Raw genomic sequence first — 13,668 nt, 5'->3', positions numbered from 1 at the left:
CCCCTGGAGGGCTGGAGCCAGCCCAGCTCCCTCAGGACTGTCCTCCGGGCCCTGCATCGCCAGCCCGGCTCTGTGGCTGCCTGTCGGGGGAAGATACGGCCTATGCAACTTATCAGGGGAGGAGATCAATTTATTTAGTCTTTGTTTTAATGTCAGGTTGCTGATCTACACGTTTTTAATGCGGTGAGAGGACAGGGAAAGAAGCCGTCCTTGGGTGCCGCGGGGAGAGACGAGGAGCAGGGGGGAAGGCAGAGAGGTGGTGTGAGCAGTCTTTGGCATTCCCTGTTGACAGCTGCTGCCCTGGGCATGGGCAATCCCTGTGCAGAGCAGAGCACAGCCCGGAGCCTCTCTGGCACCCTCAGCTCTGGGGAGCCCCCAGCTCCAGAGAGCCCTCAGCTCCTGGGAACCCCCAGCTCCTGGGAACCCCCAGCTCCGGAGAGCCCCCAGCTCCGAGGATCCCCCAGCTCTTGAGAGCTCCCAGCTCCAGGGAGCCCCCAGCTCCTGGGAACCCCCAGCTCCGGAGAGCCCCCAGCTCTGGAGAGCCCTCAGCTCTGGGGAGCCCTCAGCTCCGGAGAGCCCTCAGCTCTGGGGAGCCCTCAGCTCCGAGGATCCCCCAGCTCTTGAGAGCCCCCAGCTCTGGAGAGCCCCCAGCTCCTGGCTCCTGCAGCACAAGGATGTCCCAGGCACCTTCTCCTCGTGTCACCCGTCAGGTCCTTTCCCATTCAAGGCAAATAAATGTTTTTTGTGCACTCCATGGATTCTTCAGGGGCTGGGTAATGGTTAATGAGTATTTGAGACGCAGAATGCATTTAAGATATTTTCTTCCTTGATGTGGCCGCTGCAGGCAGTGAGGAGCTGTGGGTTGGAGGGTCTGGCTCCATGTGCCCAGGTTTGGAGGACACAGTTTATTACAGGCTGAGGTTTTGTTGGAGGCAGAGTGGGTGGTTTTGGAAGGCTGCTTGTTTGTGAAAGACAGGAATATCGTATTTCACCTTCAATTTACTTTATTTGCAGTGTAAAATACAAGTACTGTATATAATTTGCCAATACCTGTCTTAACTTCTTAATAAGATGGGAAATCTTCCCTTGCTCCAGCTGTGGATGTTGCCTTTCTTGTTGCAGGGGCCTTCACTATATTAGTTGTTTAACCTTCTGCAGGGTGGTTTTTGGTTTCTGTGGCTGAACCCGAGCCCTGCAGTGCCACACGACTGCTCTGGTGCCCCAGGTGTGACCACAGTCACCATCAAACCAGCAGCAGCTGTTTGCTGCCAGACACTGGGAGGCTGCAGTGTTTGCATCCTTACTGGGTATTCCTAATGCAGAAATGGATGGGAGGTGTTTGTAACAGATCAGATTCTGTCAGGACCAGTTTTGTTGTGGTTTCTGTTTCCTTGAATAAACCAATGGTATGAAATGATCTTACTCAAGCAAGGACATGGAGCGTGTCTCCCGCAGTTTTATGTGGGAATTAGTGTGTGGCTGGGCTTGTGCAGAGACGTGTTTTCATGGAAGTCTTTAAGGGTGTGCAGGAGGAGGGGAGCTGAAGCTCTGGGTCTGGTTGCATGGTTATTTTCATGTGTCTGCTGTCAGCCCTGGGTCCTGCACACCCCGTGCCTCGTTAGGAGCTGTGTTAATGATGGCTCAGGGGCTGTGGCCAGTCAGTGAGCGAGGGCTGAACTCAGTGTGTCCTCCTGCTCCTTCTCCAAGCTGCAGGAGGGCACTGCCCTGGCTCTGATCCCAGCTGTGCTGGAGGAACCTGCCCTCTCTGCCCCCAGTAACTTCCAGTCTCGTTACTGGGTACCAGGGAGGCCTAGTTACCTTCTCTCACCTGTCAGGGCTCACCTTTGTGTGCAGGTGGGCCATGTGCTCTGTCCCCTTTGCTGTGCTGAGCAGCTCCTGCTCTCCACACTGCAGCCTGCTCCTCTCCCTGGGGCTCTGTGCTCACCTTGTGTCTCCATCCACATCTCTCAGCTCTATCCTGGCGCAGCAGATGAGGGTCAAAACATCTGCTTATTCAGGAGTTATGAATTACAGGTGATTTACTGCACTGGTGTGGGCAGGGTTTTACAGTGAATTCCATTGCACTATTTAGCAACTTCCTCTAAGTAACGGCAAAATTTTGGACCATCGGAATGATGAGGAGCATCACTGATTTTGTGACCAAAGGTCAAAACTCATAGCTGAGTGATGAAGATACATTCTATTCAGCCAGAAGCTCTCAGGCCAGGAGAGGTGTTGGCAGGTACAGGATGTGTGTAATTGATGTTTTCATCGCTTTCCTTAGGACAAGAGACAAGTGGGCCCTGAGGTGGGGGTTAGTGTGTGGGGAGGCACTGGCTTGCTTCTGAAACTGAGGATTCTCAGCCCAAACCCTCTGTCTGTCAGTCATCTGTTCCCCCTCCAGCACCCCTCTTTTTCAGTGCACTGTGCAGAACAGCTCAGTGGCGCCTGGCAGAAACCAGGGGATGTTGTGGGGGGATGCCAGGGAATGGCTGCTTCCCAGGGAGAACACTTTGGGTGGGTCCTGGCTGCCTGGGCAGCACCCCTGCAATCCAGCAGTGCAGCACCAGGGCTGTGCTGGGCACACCATTGAACCTGGATCCCTGACAACAGCACCAGGACACAGAGCTGTGGGATCCTTGTGCTGAGTGGGAGACACAGCGTGGACACATCACTGAAGTGCTTGGTTTTGGTCTTTAATAGTATTTGGGCATAACCTGACCAGAGCCCGTCGGGGACAGGGATTCATTGACACCTGTTTGCACTCAGTCCCTGGAGAAGAAATGGCATGAAAAGAGCAATTGGAAAGGGCCAAGTGACAGGAAACAGCTCAGTGTCATTGTCAGAAGCCCTGTGGAGGGGTTCAGTGCTCTGGGGCCTCCTGCCCACCCTGTGCCCCACCCTGGGCCTCTCTTGTGTCCCCACTGCTGTGTCCCTGCAACAAGCCAGTGCCAGCTGAGCAGAGCTCGGTCCTGTTGGCCCTACACATCTCTGGGACTCCTGCCAGTGTGTCCCATGTCCAGCTCACCCCATCCACACTGGAGTCCCGGGGGTTTGATCCTCTCTCCTCCCTGTGCCACCCCCGTGGGTGTTCCCTGGCTGCTGGCACAGACTGGGCTGGGGATGGGGACAAAGGTCTGGGGGTGTGGTGGGGTTGTGGTCCTGTGGTGGTGCCATTGTTGCTGAGCAAACCTCACAGACAAGTTGTGACAGAGCCCTGGTCCTACATCCCAGCTTGGAAGGTGTCACCAACAGCTCTGGGTTACACCTCCACTACAGCCAGAACACAGGAATTTTCTGTACATAAATATTTAAATACCTGTATTTTTTTGTATGACAGATTTATACAGTGTGTGCCATTATCTGCTGTGAAAAGTCTACAGCACCTATAAATTATTCTCCTTTAACCACTTGCCATGAGATTGTTTTCTTATCTCTGTTGTGTTATGAGGTTTTGCAAAGTCGCATATTTTTAAGTTTTTGCATTGAATTCCACAGCCTTCACTGGGAATTTTGTGCAGAAGACAAATGCCAGGTCAGGTCCTGATTTTTCTTCTGTTGCCAATTCTCTATTACTCCAGAGCTTGCCAAAAAGAGTCTAAGAGTAATAAAATAATAGCAAAATACCAGTAATATGGACTTGACCCTGGACAGTGCTGAAATCCTGCTGCCTTGGGAGGGTATTTTTAACCATTATTTCAGTGCATATATATGTAAATATATCTTTGTACTTTATATTAATACATTCCTGTAATTTTCTTGCATGACAATTTTACCATATCACAGAATATTTAAGTTAGAACAAGGTTGTGTTTTCGCAGATCCTGTCAGGAGCCATTGCACATGTGGAGTAATAAATGTGTATTTTTAACATTGCCAAGGATTTGGTGTCATTTCCAGGGTGTTGAGCTGTAGATGCTGGGCTGGGAGCACCAGGGTGAGGCAGAGGTGGCAGGGGATGGGGGCAGGACCCCGACCTCGCTGCCACAGTGAGGGCACAACAGCTGTAGCTCACACAGGTTTGGTATTTCCCTGCACAGCCCTGGATTTTGTATCTTAACCTCAATAAAAGCAGCCCCTGCAAGCGTCAGGGGATCTGTTTTTTCTCTTTGATCCCCCTCAGTGCAGGAATGATTTATCTTGCTGGTAATGTGCTGCTGGTTGCAGCTCCCGAAGCTGCTGCTCCCCTCAAAGGAGCCGTGGATGAATGGATGTCTGAGCCTGGACTGGTCCCTCCTGCCCAGCCAGCACCGCCACTGTGATGCCTCTGGGGCAGCGTTCTGGGTGCCCATGGCTGTCCCCAGGCTGGGCTGTTCTCTACAGGGGAAAGATGAAGGTCAGAGTGAGGGCAGCTTCCCACACACAGCTCTGAAACACGGGGGAGGAGAAGCTGAGGGCTGAAACACCCACAGCAGCCAGGAGAGCTCAGTGCCTGCCAGCCCTGTGCCTAAACAGTGGGAACTGGAATCTGCCAGGGACAAACAGGGAATGACCCTCCTGGGCTCATCAACCTGCTTTGTCCTTTTTACCTGCTGTGATTGATCCTGCTGCTGATCAAGGTGCTGGACGTGGGGGAAATCACAGAACTGCAGAATGGGCTGTGTGAGAAGGGACATTAAAGCTTGCTCTACCCTGCCATGGCAGGGACACCTTCCACTGCTCCAGGCTGCTCCAAGGCCAGGCTGGAGCAAGTGTCCAGCCTGGCCTTGGACACTTCAGGATCCAGGAGCAGCTTCCACAGGTAACCTGTGCCAGAGCCTCCCCACCCTCCCAGGGAACAATTCCTTCCCAATTCCACATCTGACCCTACCCTGTGGCAGTGGGAAGCCATGCAAAATAAAAATACAGGAAAAAGACACAGTGGGCATGGAAAGCCAGGGATAAGCACAGGCATAGTTCAGTGCCTGTCTGATACCTCCTTTTCCCCTTGAGGAGCACTGCTGCCCTGCAGGGAACAGAGGAGTCCATCCCCACCCCAGGCACAAGTGCAGGGACCTGGGGCTCCTCCATCACAGCCGTGGTGCTGCAGAGCCAGAGATGCAGCCCCATCAAGGGCACGGAGCGTCTCCTCAGTGTCCCTGACCCAGAGCCTGCAGGAAAGCTGTCCAAAGGAATTAGGGCCACAGACCGTGTGGGTGCCATGGGGGACGTTTCCTGGAGGCTCTGGCTCCATTAGCAGGCGGCTGTGGGGCTCGGCTCAGCCTCTGCTGGCACCAGGAGAGCTGCAGAGATGCTGCTGGCTCTGATCCCTGTGTTGAGAGGAGGCTGGGGCAGCTGTGCTGGCTCCGACAGCTCCCTGACAGAGGGAATAATTGCAAACCCTCCCTCTGTAAGGGAAGGGCTGGCAGGGTTTGAGCCTTGGGCTGGCACAGAGGGTGGAGGCGCCTCACCTGGGTGATGTGGGAGAGGGAACAGTGTCTCTGCTGGCTCCTCACTGGCCAGCTGTGGGGAAAATGACATTTACAGCACAGGGCCCTTGGGACTTCCTCTGCTAAGTGTTTACAAGCTGGGGGTGTTGGGTGTCCCTGTCACCCCGTGGTTGTTGGGGTGATGGGAAGGTCACTGCCATCAGACTGTAACTTTTGTCTTTCCCATTCCTTATGGATTTCCTGCTGATGTAATTTAAGCACTACTCAGGAAGAGGTCACAGAATCATAAATAGTTTGGGTTGGAAGGGACCTTCTCATTCTACCCCCTGCCATGGCAGGGACACCTTCCACTAGATGTTAATTGCCTTGGTGCAATTTCAGAAAAAATCAGAAAATCAACAAATGAAATTATGTTAAAATTAAAACATCCAAATACATTTCCATATGCTCAATGCAGAAATTGCTGCAGCATTAAGCTGTGAAATGTAGGTCATATCAGATAATAAAAAAATCAAAAAACCAAAACCAACAAAAAATTAAATCCCTCCCTGGTTTACATTTGTGGGTTCATTCCTAATTCATGGATCTGTGTATCTGGAGCTGCTGTATGCATGGTTCCAGCTCCCAGTCACAAATCAGATCCCTGCTTGTGCCAGCACAAGCCCTGCTCCCTTTCTCGTGCCTGGCTGAGACAGAGCTGGAGACCCGAGCCCAGCAGTGCCCGAGGGAAATCAGAGTCTCACGGACCTGTCATGATGTCTCAGCAGCACTGGAACCAGTGTGGGCCTGGGGGAAACCAGCCCCTCTCCTGGAGCTGTGGGCACGGCTGAGGAGAAGGGTGGGACTGTGCCCACACTGCTCATGACGAGCCTCTCCCCCTCCAAGGGAGCACAGTAACCTGCAAGTCAGGATGGGATGGGATGGGAGAAGCCTCACCCAGAAAAACTCGAAGGAAGAAAACAGCAAAACGGACTCGGGTGGATTAACCACTTCCACCATTCTGTGGTTTCCAACCAAGTTTATTCCAAGCAAGGAGCAGACAGGAACAGAAAGCCATTCCTGGAGGTACATGCATGGCTCTACGGCCAGAGGTTCACTCTATGTACACACCTTTAAATATAATAACTGGGCTAGAATAATCTCTATAAAAAAGTGTGTCGCATGCACCTGGCCTCCAAACGAGCCCTGGTATTGGGTATTGGACTCACACTCAGTTCTTGAAAAACTGTATAAATAACCTTTAAAAAACAAGGCTGGGAGAAGGACACCGGCCCACAGCATGGCCAGTGGAGGGCCAGCACCTCTCTGCCCCAGGACACGGGGCTGCAGCCACCCCTGAGCTGTGACTGCCAGGGGACACACGGGCTGGGGTGGCTCCGGGAGCACGGCCAGGGCGGAGGGCTCTGACTGGAAACCATGGAAGTGCTCATCGGTCAGCAGCCCTTTGATGTGAGAGGGCAGGGGATGCTGCTGGAAAAGAGCGTGATCCAGCCTGGATGTGCCTTCATGTCCGCCCCGGCCGGCCCCGCAGCGCTGGGGAGGTGGCGGTGCCGCATGCACGGGGAAAGGAAGGGCTTTCCTAGCAGCTAGAGAAGGAACACTGACAGAGAACCCACTGGGAGCTACCTCAGGGACCACTCTACTTTCTACCTACGAGGGAAGGGCTGGCACAGCTGGCGAGCGCCGCTCGCTCGTCCTCCTGCGTGGAGAGCAGCCCACCGGCCCCTTCCCGCAGGACCCGGCGGCGCCCGGTGCGGGGACAGCGCTGGGACAGCGCCAGGACAGCACCAGGACAGCACCAGGACAGCACCAGGAGAGCGTCAGGACAGTGCCAGGACAGCGTCAGGACAGCGAGGTGATGTTGGACCTCCCGCCCGGCGGGGCCCTGATCTTCTGCGCCGTGCGCCGGGCAATGTGGTCATCTGCCTGTGACCCTGGGGGAGAGCAGAGAGAGGGGCAGTGCCACTGCTTTAAATGCCACAACCAGAAAACATTTCCTCAGGAAGTACTAATCAATTCACTATAAGTCATTCTGGACACTCTACGAGCACAGCACAGTTTGCAATGGCTGTATTTGCCTGAACTTCTTCATTTTTCATTGTTTCTTTCTAGAAGATTTATAAATGGCATTTTGTGCATAATAAAATGTGGGGACTGGTCAAACAATATGGGACCCATCTGCACCAACCAGCTAAAAAACCATTATGGAAGTGATTTTAGGGCAGAGCATTGGCTTTCCAAGCTCCTGACAGCTGCTGGGCAGGTTTCTGCAGAATCAATGGTGCTGAATCACTGCCTGCTCTGGCTCCTGGGAACAGAGCCTCTGCCAGGCTTTGTGTGTTGACATAAATACTGCAGAGCACTCCAGAGCTCTCTGTGCTGCACCTTGGCTGCTGCCGCTGGACAAAGTGCTTTATTACCCATTAGAAATGGAGTTTCCATGGCTGCCCGCCCAGGCCCGCCCGCGCTGGGCCCCACGTACCGGACAGGCTGAAGCCGGAGCGGTGCAGGTTGCGCACGGGCGCGGGCGCGGCTTTGCCGGCGCAGGGCGCGATGCGCGGTGCCGCACCGGGCGCCACGGCCCTGGCGCTGGCCGGCACCTCGTGCACCGGCCCGTCGTACATCCCCCGCGGCACGCCGTGAACCTCGGCCAGCTGCAGGGGAACACAGCGTCAGCCACCGCGCCGCGGGACACTCACGCTGCATACGGAACATTCCTCCGTGGGAAGGGCTGCCCTGCCCCGACACAGCTGTCCAGGGAGTGCCCATCCCTGGAGAGACCCCAAAACCCTGTGGATGTGGCACCTGGGGACACGGGGCAGTGCTGGCCTGGCAGCGCTGGGAACGGGTGGAATCGATGCTCTTAAAAGGAATTTCAACCTGGCCTTGGACACCTCCAGGGATGGGGCATCTACACCTTCTCTGGGTGCCCTTCCCACCGTGCAGGGAGCTGGCACATCCCCATCCTGCCCTCCAGACACCCTGAGCCACACCACTCGGGGCTCCTGCAGCTAATTTGGGTTTGATTCCTGCTCTGCCTTCGTGTGGGATGCACAATTACAGAGTCTGCAATAGCACAGGGAAAAGGGAAGGAGGACAGAGCTGTCAAGAAACATTTACATATTTACGTGTCTTTGTGTCTCTGCAAAGCTGTGCCAGCACACAGGAGGATTTATCTTACTGCATTTCCAGTACCTGTGGGATGTACATCCCTTACCCTCCAATGCCTGCAGAGACAACACTGGGAATGCAGCAACAGAAACTTCCCTAGCACAGGTAGGAGAGGAATTCCTCCCTCCACCTCAGTGCAGAAGAAAAACAAAAACAGAAACAAAAAAAACCAACAAAAAGACCCCCAAACTTTTACTGGAAGTCATATTTTTGCTTTGTAACATTTTAATAGGCTAATAAAACTGTCATTAGCTCTAATACTAACAATTCTTGATTGAGGTGCCAGACAGTTACACGACAACACCCAGAAAGAAACAGCATTAATAACACCCCTGCTGCTGTTGCAGGTTTGCCATCACAGTGGCCCCAGTACACTAAAGCAGAGAGATCCTGATCAGAACACAATAATAAATAAATCAAACTCTCCTTACCCTGTTTCTTGCCTTTATCCGTTTATAAACGAAGTCAGGGAATGTCTTCCTGGGGATGAAGCGACCTGAGCCCTGGGTGACACACAGATTCCCATCTTCAAGGACAACTTTTCCCTGACTTATGACCACGGTTGGGACCCCATGGCACTCGGTGCCTTCAAATATGTTGTACTCCACGTTCTGGAAAAAGAAAACCCTGATATTCAGTGCCTGCAGGAGGAGGCCAACAATGACCCCACTTTTGTACACTGCTCCCTGTGCACCATCAGACACAACTAACTAACCTCTCACATTTCAAATAACAAGATTACATATAATAACAACAAGATAACATATAATAATACCTATATATTATAGCATATACAATACATATATATTATCTCTATTATAGAAATATATTATATATAATACAAATATATATATAAAATATAATAACAAGATAACATATTTCAAATAACAAGATTCCAATGGGAAGCAATGGAGAAAATGTCCTGGGGTAAACCTTAAATCCAATCATATTAAACTACAGCAATAGTTTAATACTTTCAGTAAGTTCTATTTACATTATTATATTATTTACATTATTATATTACTTATATATTCTTTATTGAATATTTAAATTCTGTATTATGTTAAGATTAATACCATTGTATATTAAATGATAGCAATAGTTTAATACATATTAAACTTTAACTAATACACATTACAGTCTAGCAGTAGTTCAGTACTTCAGCACTTACATTTTTCTAGTCCACAGCAAATACACTGACCTTAAGATTTCCACACCAGATGCTGACTGTCTTGGAGTGGTCACTCAGTACCAATCCCACCCTTTACAGCAATTAAAGGGTATTTTCCTGGTATTTTTAAAAGCAAATGCAAGGTCCTTCATCAGTTTACCCAGACAAACATCTCCTCCCCTCCTGAATGATCTGATCTTGCCAAGGACATGCAGTGCTCTTCTGGAAAACCAGCCCCAGAAAATGATTTGAAATATATTTTACCAAATTGTGGGTTTTTGCTGAGATGATTTTTGTAGCCTTGGGGTTCCACAGCACCAGGTCTGCGTCGGCACCCACGGCCACGCGCCCCTTCCTGGGGTAGCAGTTGAAGATCTTGGCAGCGTTGGTGCTGGTCACTGCTACGAAATCGTTCTCATCCATCTTCCCAGGCACCTGGGAGGGCAGGAGGAAACATCACAGAGGACATGGCCCTGTGCCTGCCGTGGGCACAGCCCTCCCCACGGCTGGGCTGCTGCTGTCCCACTGCAGCAGCTGCTGGAGCCAGCCCTGTGCCCGTGTGGGGTGAGGGTCTGCACTGCCACAGGGCTCTGCTTACAGGGGAAGGGGGATGTGAGGATGAGCCTTGTCCCTGTGGGATAAAGGATATGAGAAACAGGTTTTATTTTCCTTGGACTCCAAAAGTTGAAGTCTCTGAAAAACAAGACCTTCACAGGTTGGCTCCAGCTCCTGCACAGGCATCTCAGGATCACTGAAGCGGGTTAAGGACAGCCCAGTGAAGAAAGACTGGAACTGAACCTAACCAGTGCTATTTATCATCTTCACTTGTCATCCTAAGAAAAGTTCTATTTGTCTTTGAACTAAACCCACCTAAGGGAGGTTTCAGGGTGGCTTGGCTCCCAAGCTCCTGCAGTCTGCACAGGGACTGCTCTGTGGGATGCAGGGTGGAGCCCCCAGGGATGCTGCACTGGGGGCAGGGACACGGACTGGTCCCACCTTCAGATCACAGCCCTGCTGCCAGGCACACACCCAGGTGACACAGAGACTTGTCCCCACTGCTGGGCCACAGCCATGTCCCAGGGGAGGGACACCCTCTCCCCAGCCACCTCCCCAGGCCTCTGGTGAGGAGAAAGGAACCTCTCATCACCCTTGGGAGAAAGTGCTGGAGAGACTCCCTGCTGACCGTGAGCGAGAGCGGAGGGCAGTCCCTGCACAGCAGCCTTTGAAGACACCAAGAAGGCATTTGTGTGTCTCAGTCTCTCGTCAGCAGCTCTCTGAAGCTGCAGCAGTGTCTAGACAGTGTCAGCCCTGTGGCTTGTCTGAATTAACGAGGCTGTGACAGCCTGGAGCACAGGCACGGCTCAGTGTGCTCCCATCCAGCTCCACGGCTGCAGCACCTACCACACACTTCTCCCACACCACGGACATCCGCTCCTCCACGCCGTTGGTGCCCTCGGGGATGAGGGTGAAGTTGTCCTTGCCCACGGCCTTCTGCGCAGTGCTGAAGGTGCAGTGGGCACTGCCGGTGACCTGCAGGTCCCCGCTGGGGACAGGACAGGGCAGGGCTCAGGGAGGGGGGCACTGAGGGCACCCCCAGGCCGGCAGAGCCCCCCTTGCTGGGCAGCCCATGGGGCACCATGAGTGGGTGTGGGCAGGAGGCAGGTGTGCCACGGGACCCACCTGGACAGCAGAGTGCTGAGGTGATCGGGCGTGCTGGGGTCGGGGCTGATGGGGGGGGACGTGACGAAGGCGGCGGCTTTGGCCCAGTTCTTGCTCCAGTAATGGGAGCCGTCGGTGCCCAGGCTGGCGGTGATGGGCTCCCCGTACACCACGGTGCCTGCAGAGCCACACGGGCATGAGCGGGGAGCACGGCCACAGACACACAACCACACACGACAGTTCCACTTCATTCAGTGCTCCCAGCACCTCGGGCTCTCACCCATCCTTTAGATTATCTCAGATGACTGGGAGACACTGTCAAATCAAGTTGTGGATCCGTCTGTCCTCTCCTTACACCAGGCACACATTCCCACAAGCTGTCACGCCTTCCTTTAAACCAAACCTGGGCCTGTCTGGCAGCCACCAGGCCAGGGAAAGTGGTGACTGCTCCCCTTTCCACCCTGCACCCAACAGGATTGATCCCAGCCCTTCCCACTCCACCCCCAGCCAGAATTTGGAACTTGCTCCACATCTGTTTCTCATTCAAACGACCATAAATGGATTATTTCCCTTTCTCAGCTGTGCCTGCCAAGACAGAAGTGTCACAGTTTCCAGCACATCCCTTCCAATAGCCCCAGCTCCAAGCAATTAGCTCTGGCACACCCTACCATGGAAACCAGCACAAGCCTCAGCGCCCCAAGAGTGTGGGGGAGCTCAGGAGACAAGGAGTCCTCAGACCTCCCGGTCAGGATGAGACTCCCGGCCGGTTCGGAGGTCGGTGATTGCCCAGAGCGTTACCTTTCCTCTTCGCCTGCGCCAGGACGTCTGCGGCAGCCCTGCTCATGACCTTGGTGACGTAGAGGGGGCAGTTGGCCTGCCTGGCGATGGTGATGGCACGGAACACGGCCTCTGCCTCCACCTGTGGGCACAAGAACGCGACACGGGTGTCCCAGCCCCTGCACGGCGCGCCCGGGGCTGGGCGCGAGGGCTGGCGGCGTTACCTCCTCGGGGCGGCTCAGGACGTGCCCCTCCGGGCCCGTGATCCCCAGCTCCAGCAGCCTCTTCTGCTCCTGGGGGGATGAGGAGGAAGGAGAGAGCAGTCAGCGATGGGCACAGCCCGCTGGAGCACCACGGGACACTGCACACCCTGTCCAGAGCCACCCGGGGGTGGGGGACAAGTCAGGAACCCACCCGAGCAGGGCCATGGGACACTCCACCAGGACATCCCACTGACCCTGGGGACACTCCCTCAGACCTGTCCTGTGCTGCAGAAATGCTCCTGCGTGGGAGCTGCTGGGTATGGCACAGGGATGTGACACTGCCATGGTGCAGCAAGTGCCACCTCTCCCCAGCACTCCTGTCCCTCTGCACTTCACCACGTGGCACAGAGCAAAGGCAACCCGTGCTGACAGATACTGAGGTGAGCTCTGGATGTCCCAGGTCACTCATGTGGCACCTGAACACAGGTGTCCAGAACACAGCCTGTCCCCTCTGTGCTGGTGACCTCCCAGTCAGCTGGCACTAATGCAGGGAAGTTATCCAACACCACAGAGCAGATCCCACAGGATCCTTTAAATGACCCTGTCCTTAGAGGGTGCTTATTTATCTGTATTCTTGTCACAGATCTCCTCCAAGTGTGTCCCCAGGGCTCAAGTGTCACCACCCTGGCGGCTTACAGAAACACTGCTGCAGCTCTGAGCTGCCTGGGGTCACGGTGTGCTCCACAGCCAGCTGAGAAACAGCTTTCCAGATAAAATCCCAGGAGGTGGGAATTAGCCTCTATTCTGTTTGTTCAAATAAACCCATTTGAAGGATTGGATCTGGCTTTCAGTTCAGCCTTCCTCCCACACCAGACTGAACACTGGCGTGACCGTGAGCTAAAGGAACTGCCAGTCCAACTCTAGCTTGTGTGTCTGACTGAGGCTGGAGCCAAGACTGCCTTTTCCACAGATAAAAATCAAGAATAAGGCACATGAGCAGAGGCTGGAACACCCAAGTGCTGATACTGTGTGTAGTTAAATACTGCCAGTGTCACGGACATTACTGTAAAAGCCTCAAGCCTCCTGATTTTTTCAAGTAATCTGAACTCCTTAACATGACAGATTTTGGGATAAAGCATCACTTGAGGCAGTCAGTGATCCCTCAGGAACCCCCAAAGTGCTTTTTGGGAACCTAAGCACACGTGAAGATCCATGAGGACACTGATGATTCCACAGGACACCCTGATCCTGCCTGGCCATGCTGCTACACAGGGTCCTGTTCCCTCCAAGCTTTGGGGCACCAGCTCCTCAGGCAGGG

The 13,668-nt window shown here is 53.5% G+C and overlaps 1 protein-coding gene across 1 annotated transcript in view; it reads right to left on the bottom strand.

Annotated features, from left to right (window-relative positions):
* Positions 1-6,342: 6,342 nt before the first annotated feature.
* Positions 6,343-13,668, bottom strand: part of DPYSL4 (dihydropyrimidinase like 4) — a 14,152-nt gene continuing 6,826 nt past the window's right edge. Inside the window, exons 7-14 of the mRNA XM_015632398.2 lie at positions 12,372-12,440; positions 12,169-12,289; positions 11,392-11,548; positions 11,113-11,254; positions 9,976-10,146; positions 8,972-9,151; positions 7,852-8,023; positions 6,343-7,303 (exon numbers count right to left, since the gene is read on the bottom strand). Coding sequence (XP_015487884.1) covers positions 7,212-7,303; positions 7,852-8,023; positions 8,972-9,151; positions 9,976-10,146; positions 11,113-11,254; positions 11,392-11,548; positions 12,169-12,289; positions 12,372-12,440 — 1,104 coding nt within the window. The 3' untranslated portion in view covers positions 6,343-7,211. The remainder of the gene's footprint in view (positions 7,304-7,851; positions 8,024-8,971; positions 9,152-9,975; positions 10,147-11,112; positions 11,255-11,391; positions 11,549-12,168; positions 12,290-12,371; positions 12,441-13,668) is intronic.

Source organism: Parus major, chromosome 6 (assembly GCF_001522545.3).
Source record: "Parus major isolate Abel chromosome 6, Parus_major1.1, whole genome shotgun sequence".
NCBI lineage: Eukaryota > Metazoa > Chordata > Aves > Passeriformes > Paridae > Parus > Parus major.
This window is presented reverse-complemented; position numbering and strand designations above follow the sequence as displayed.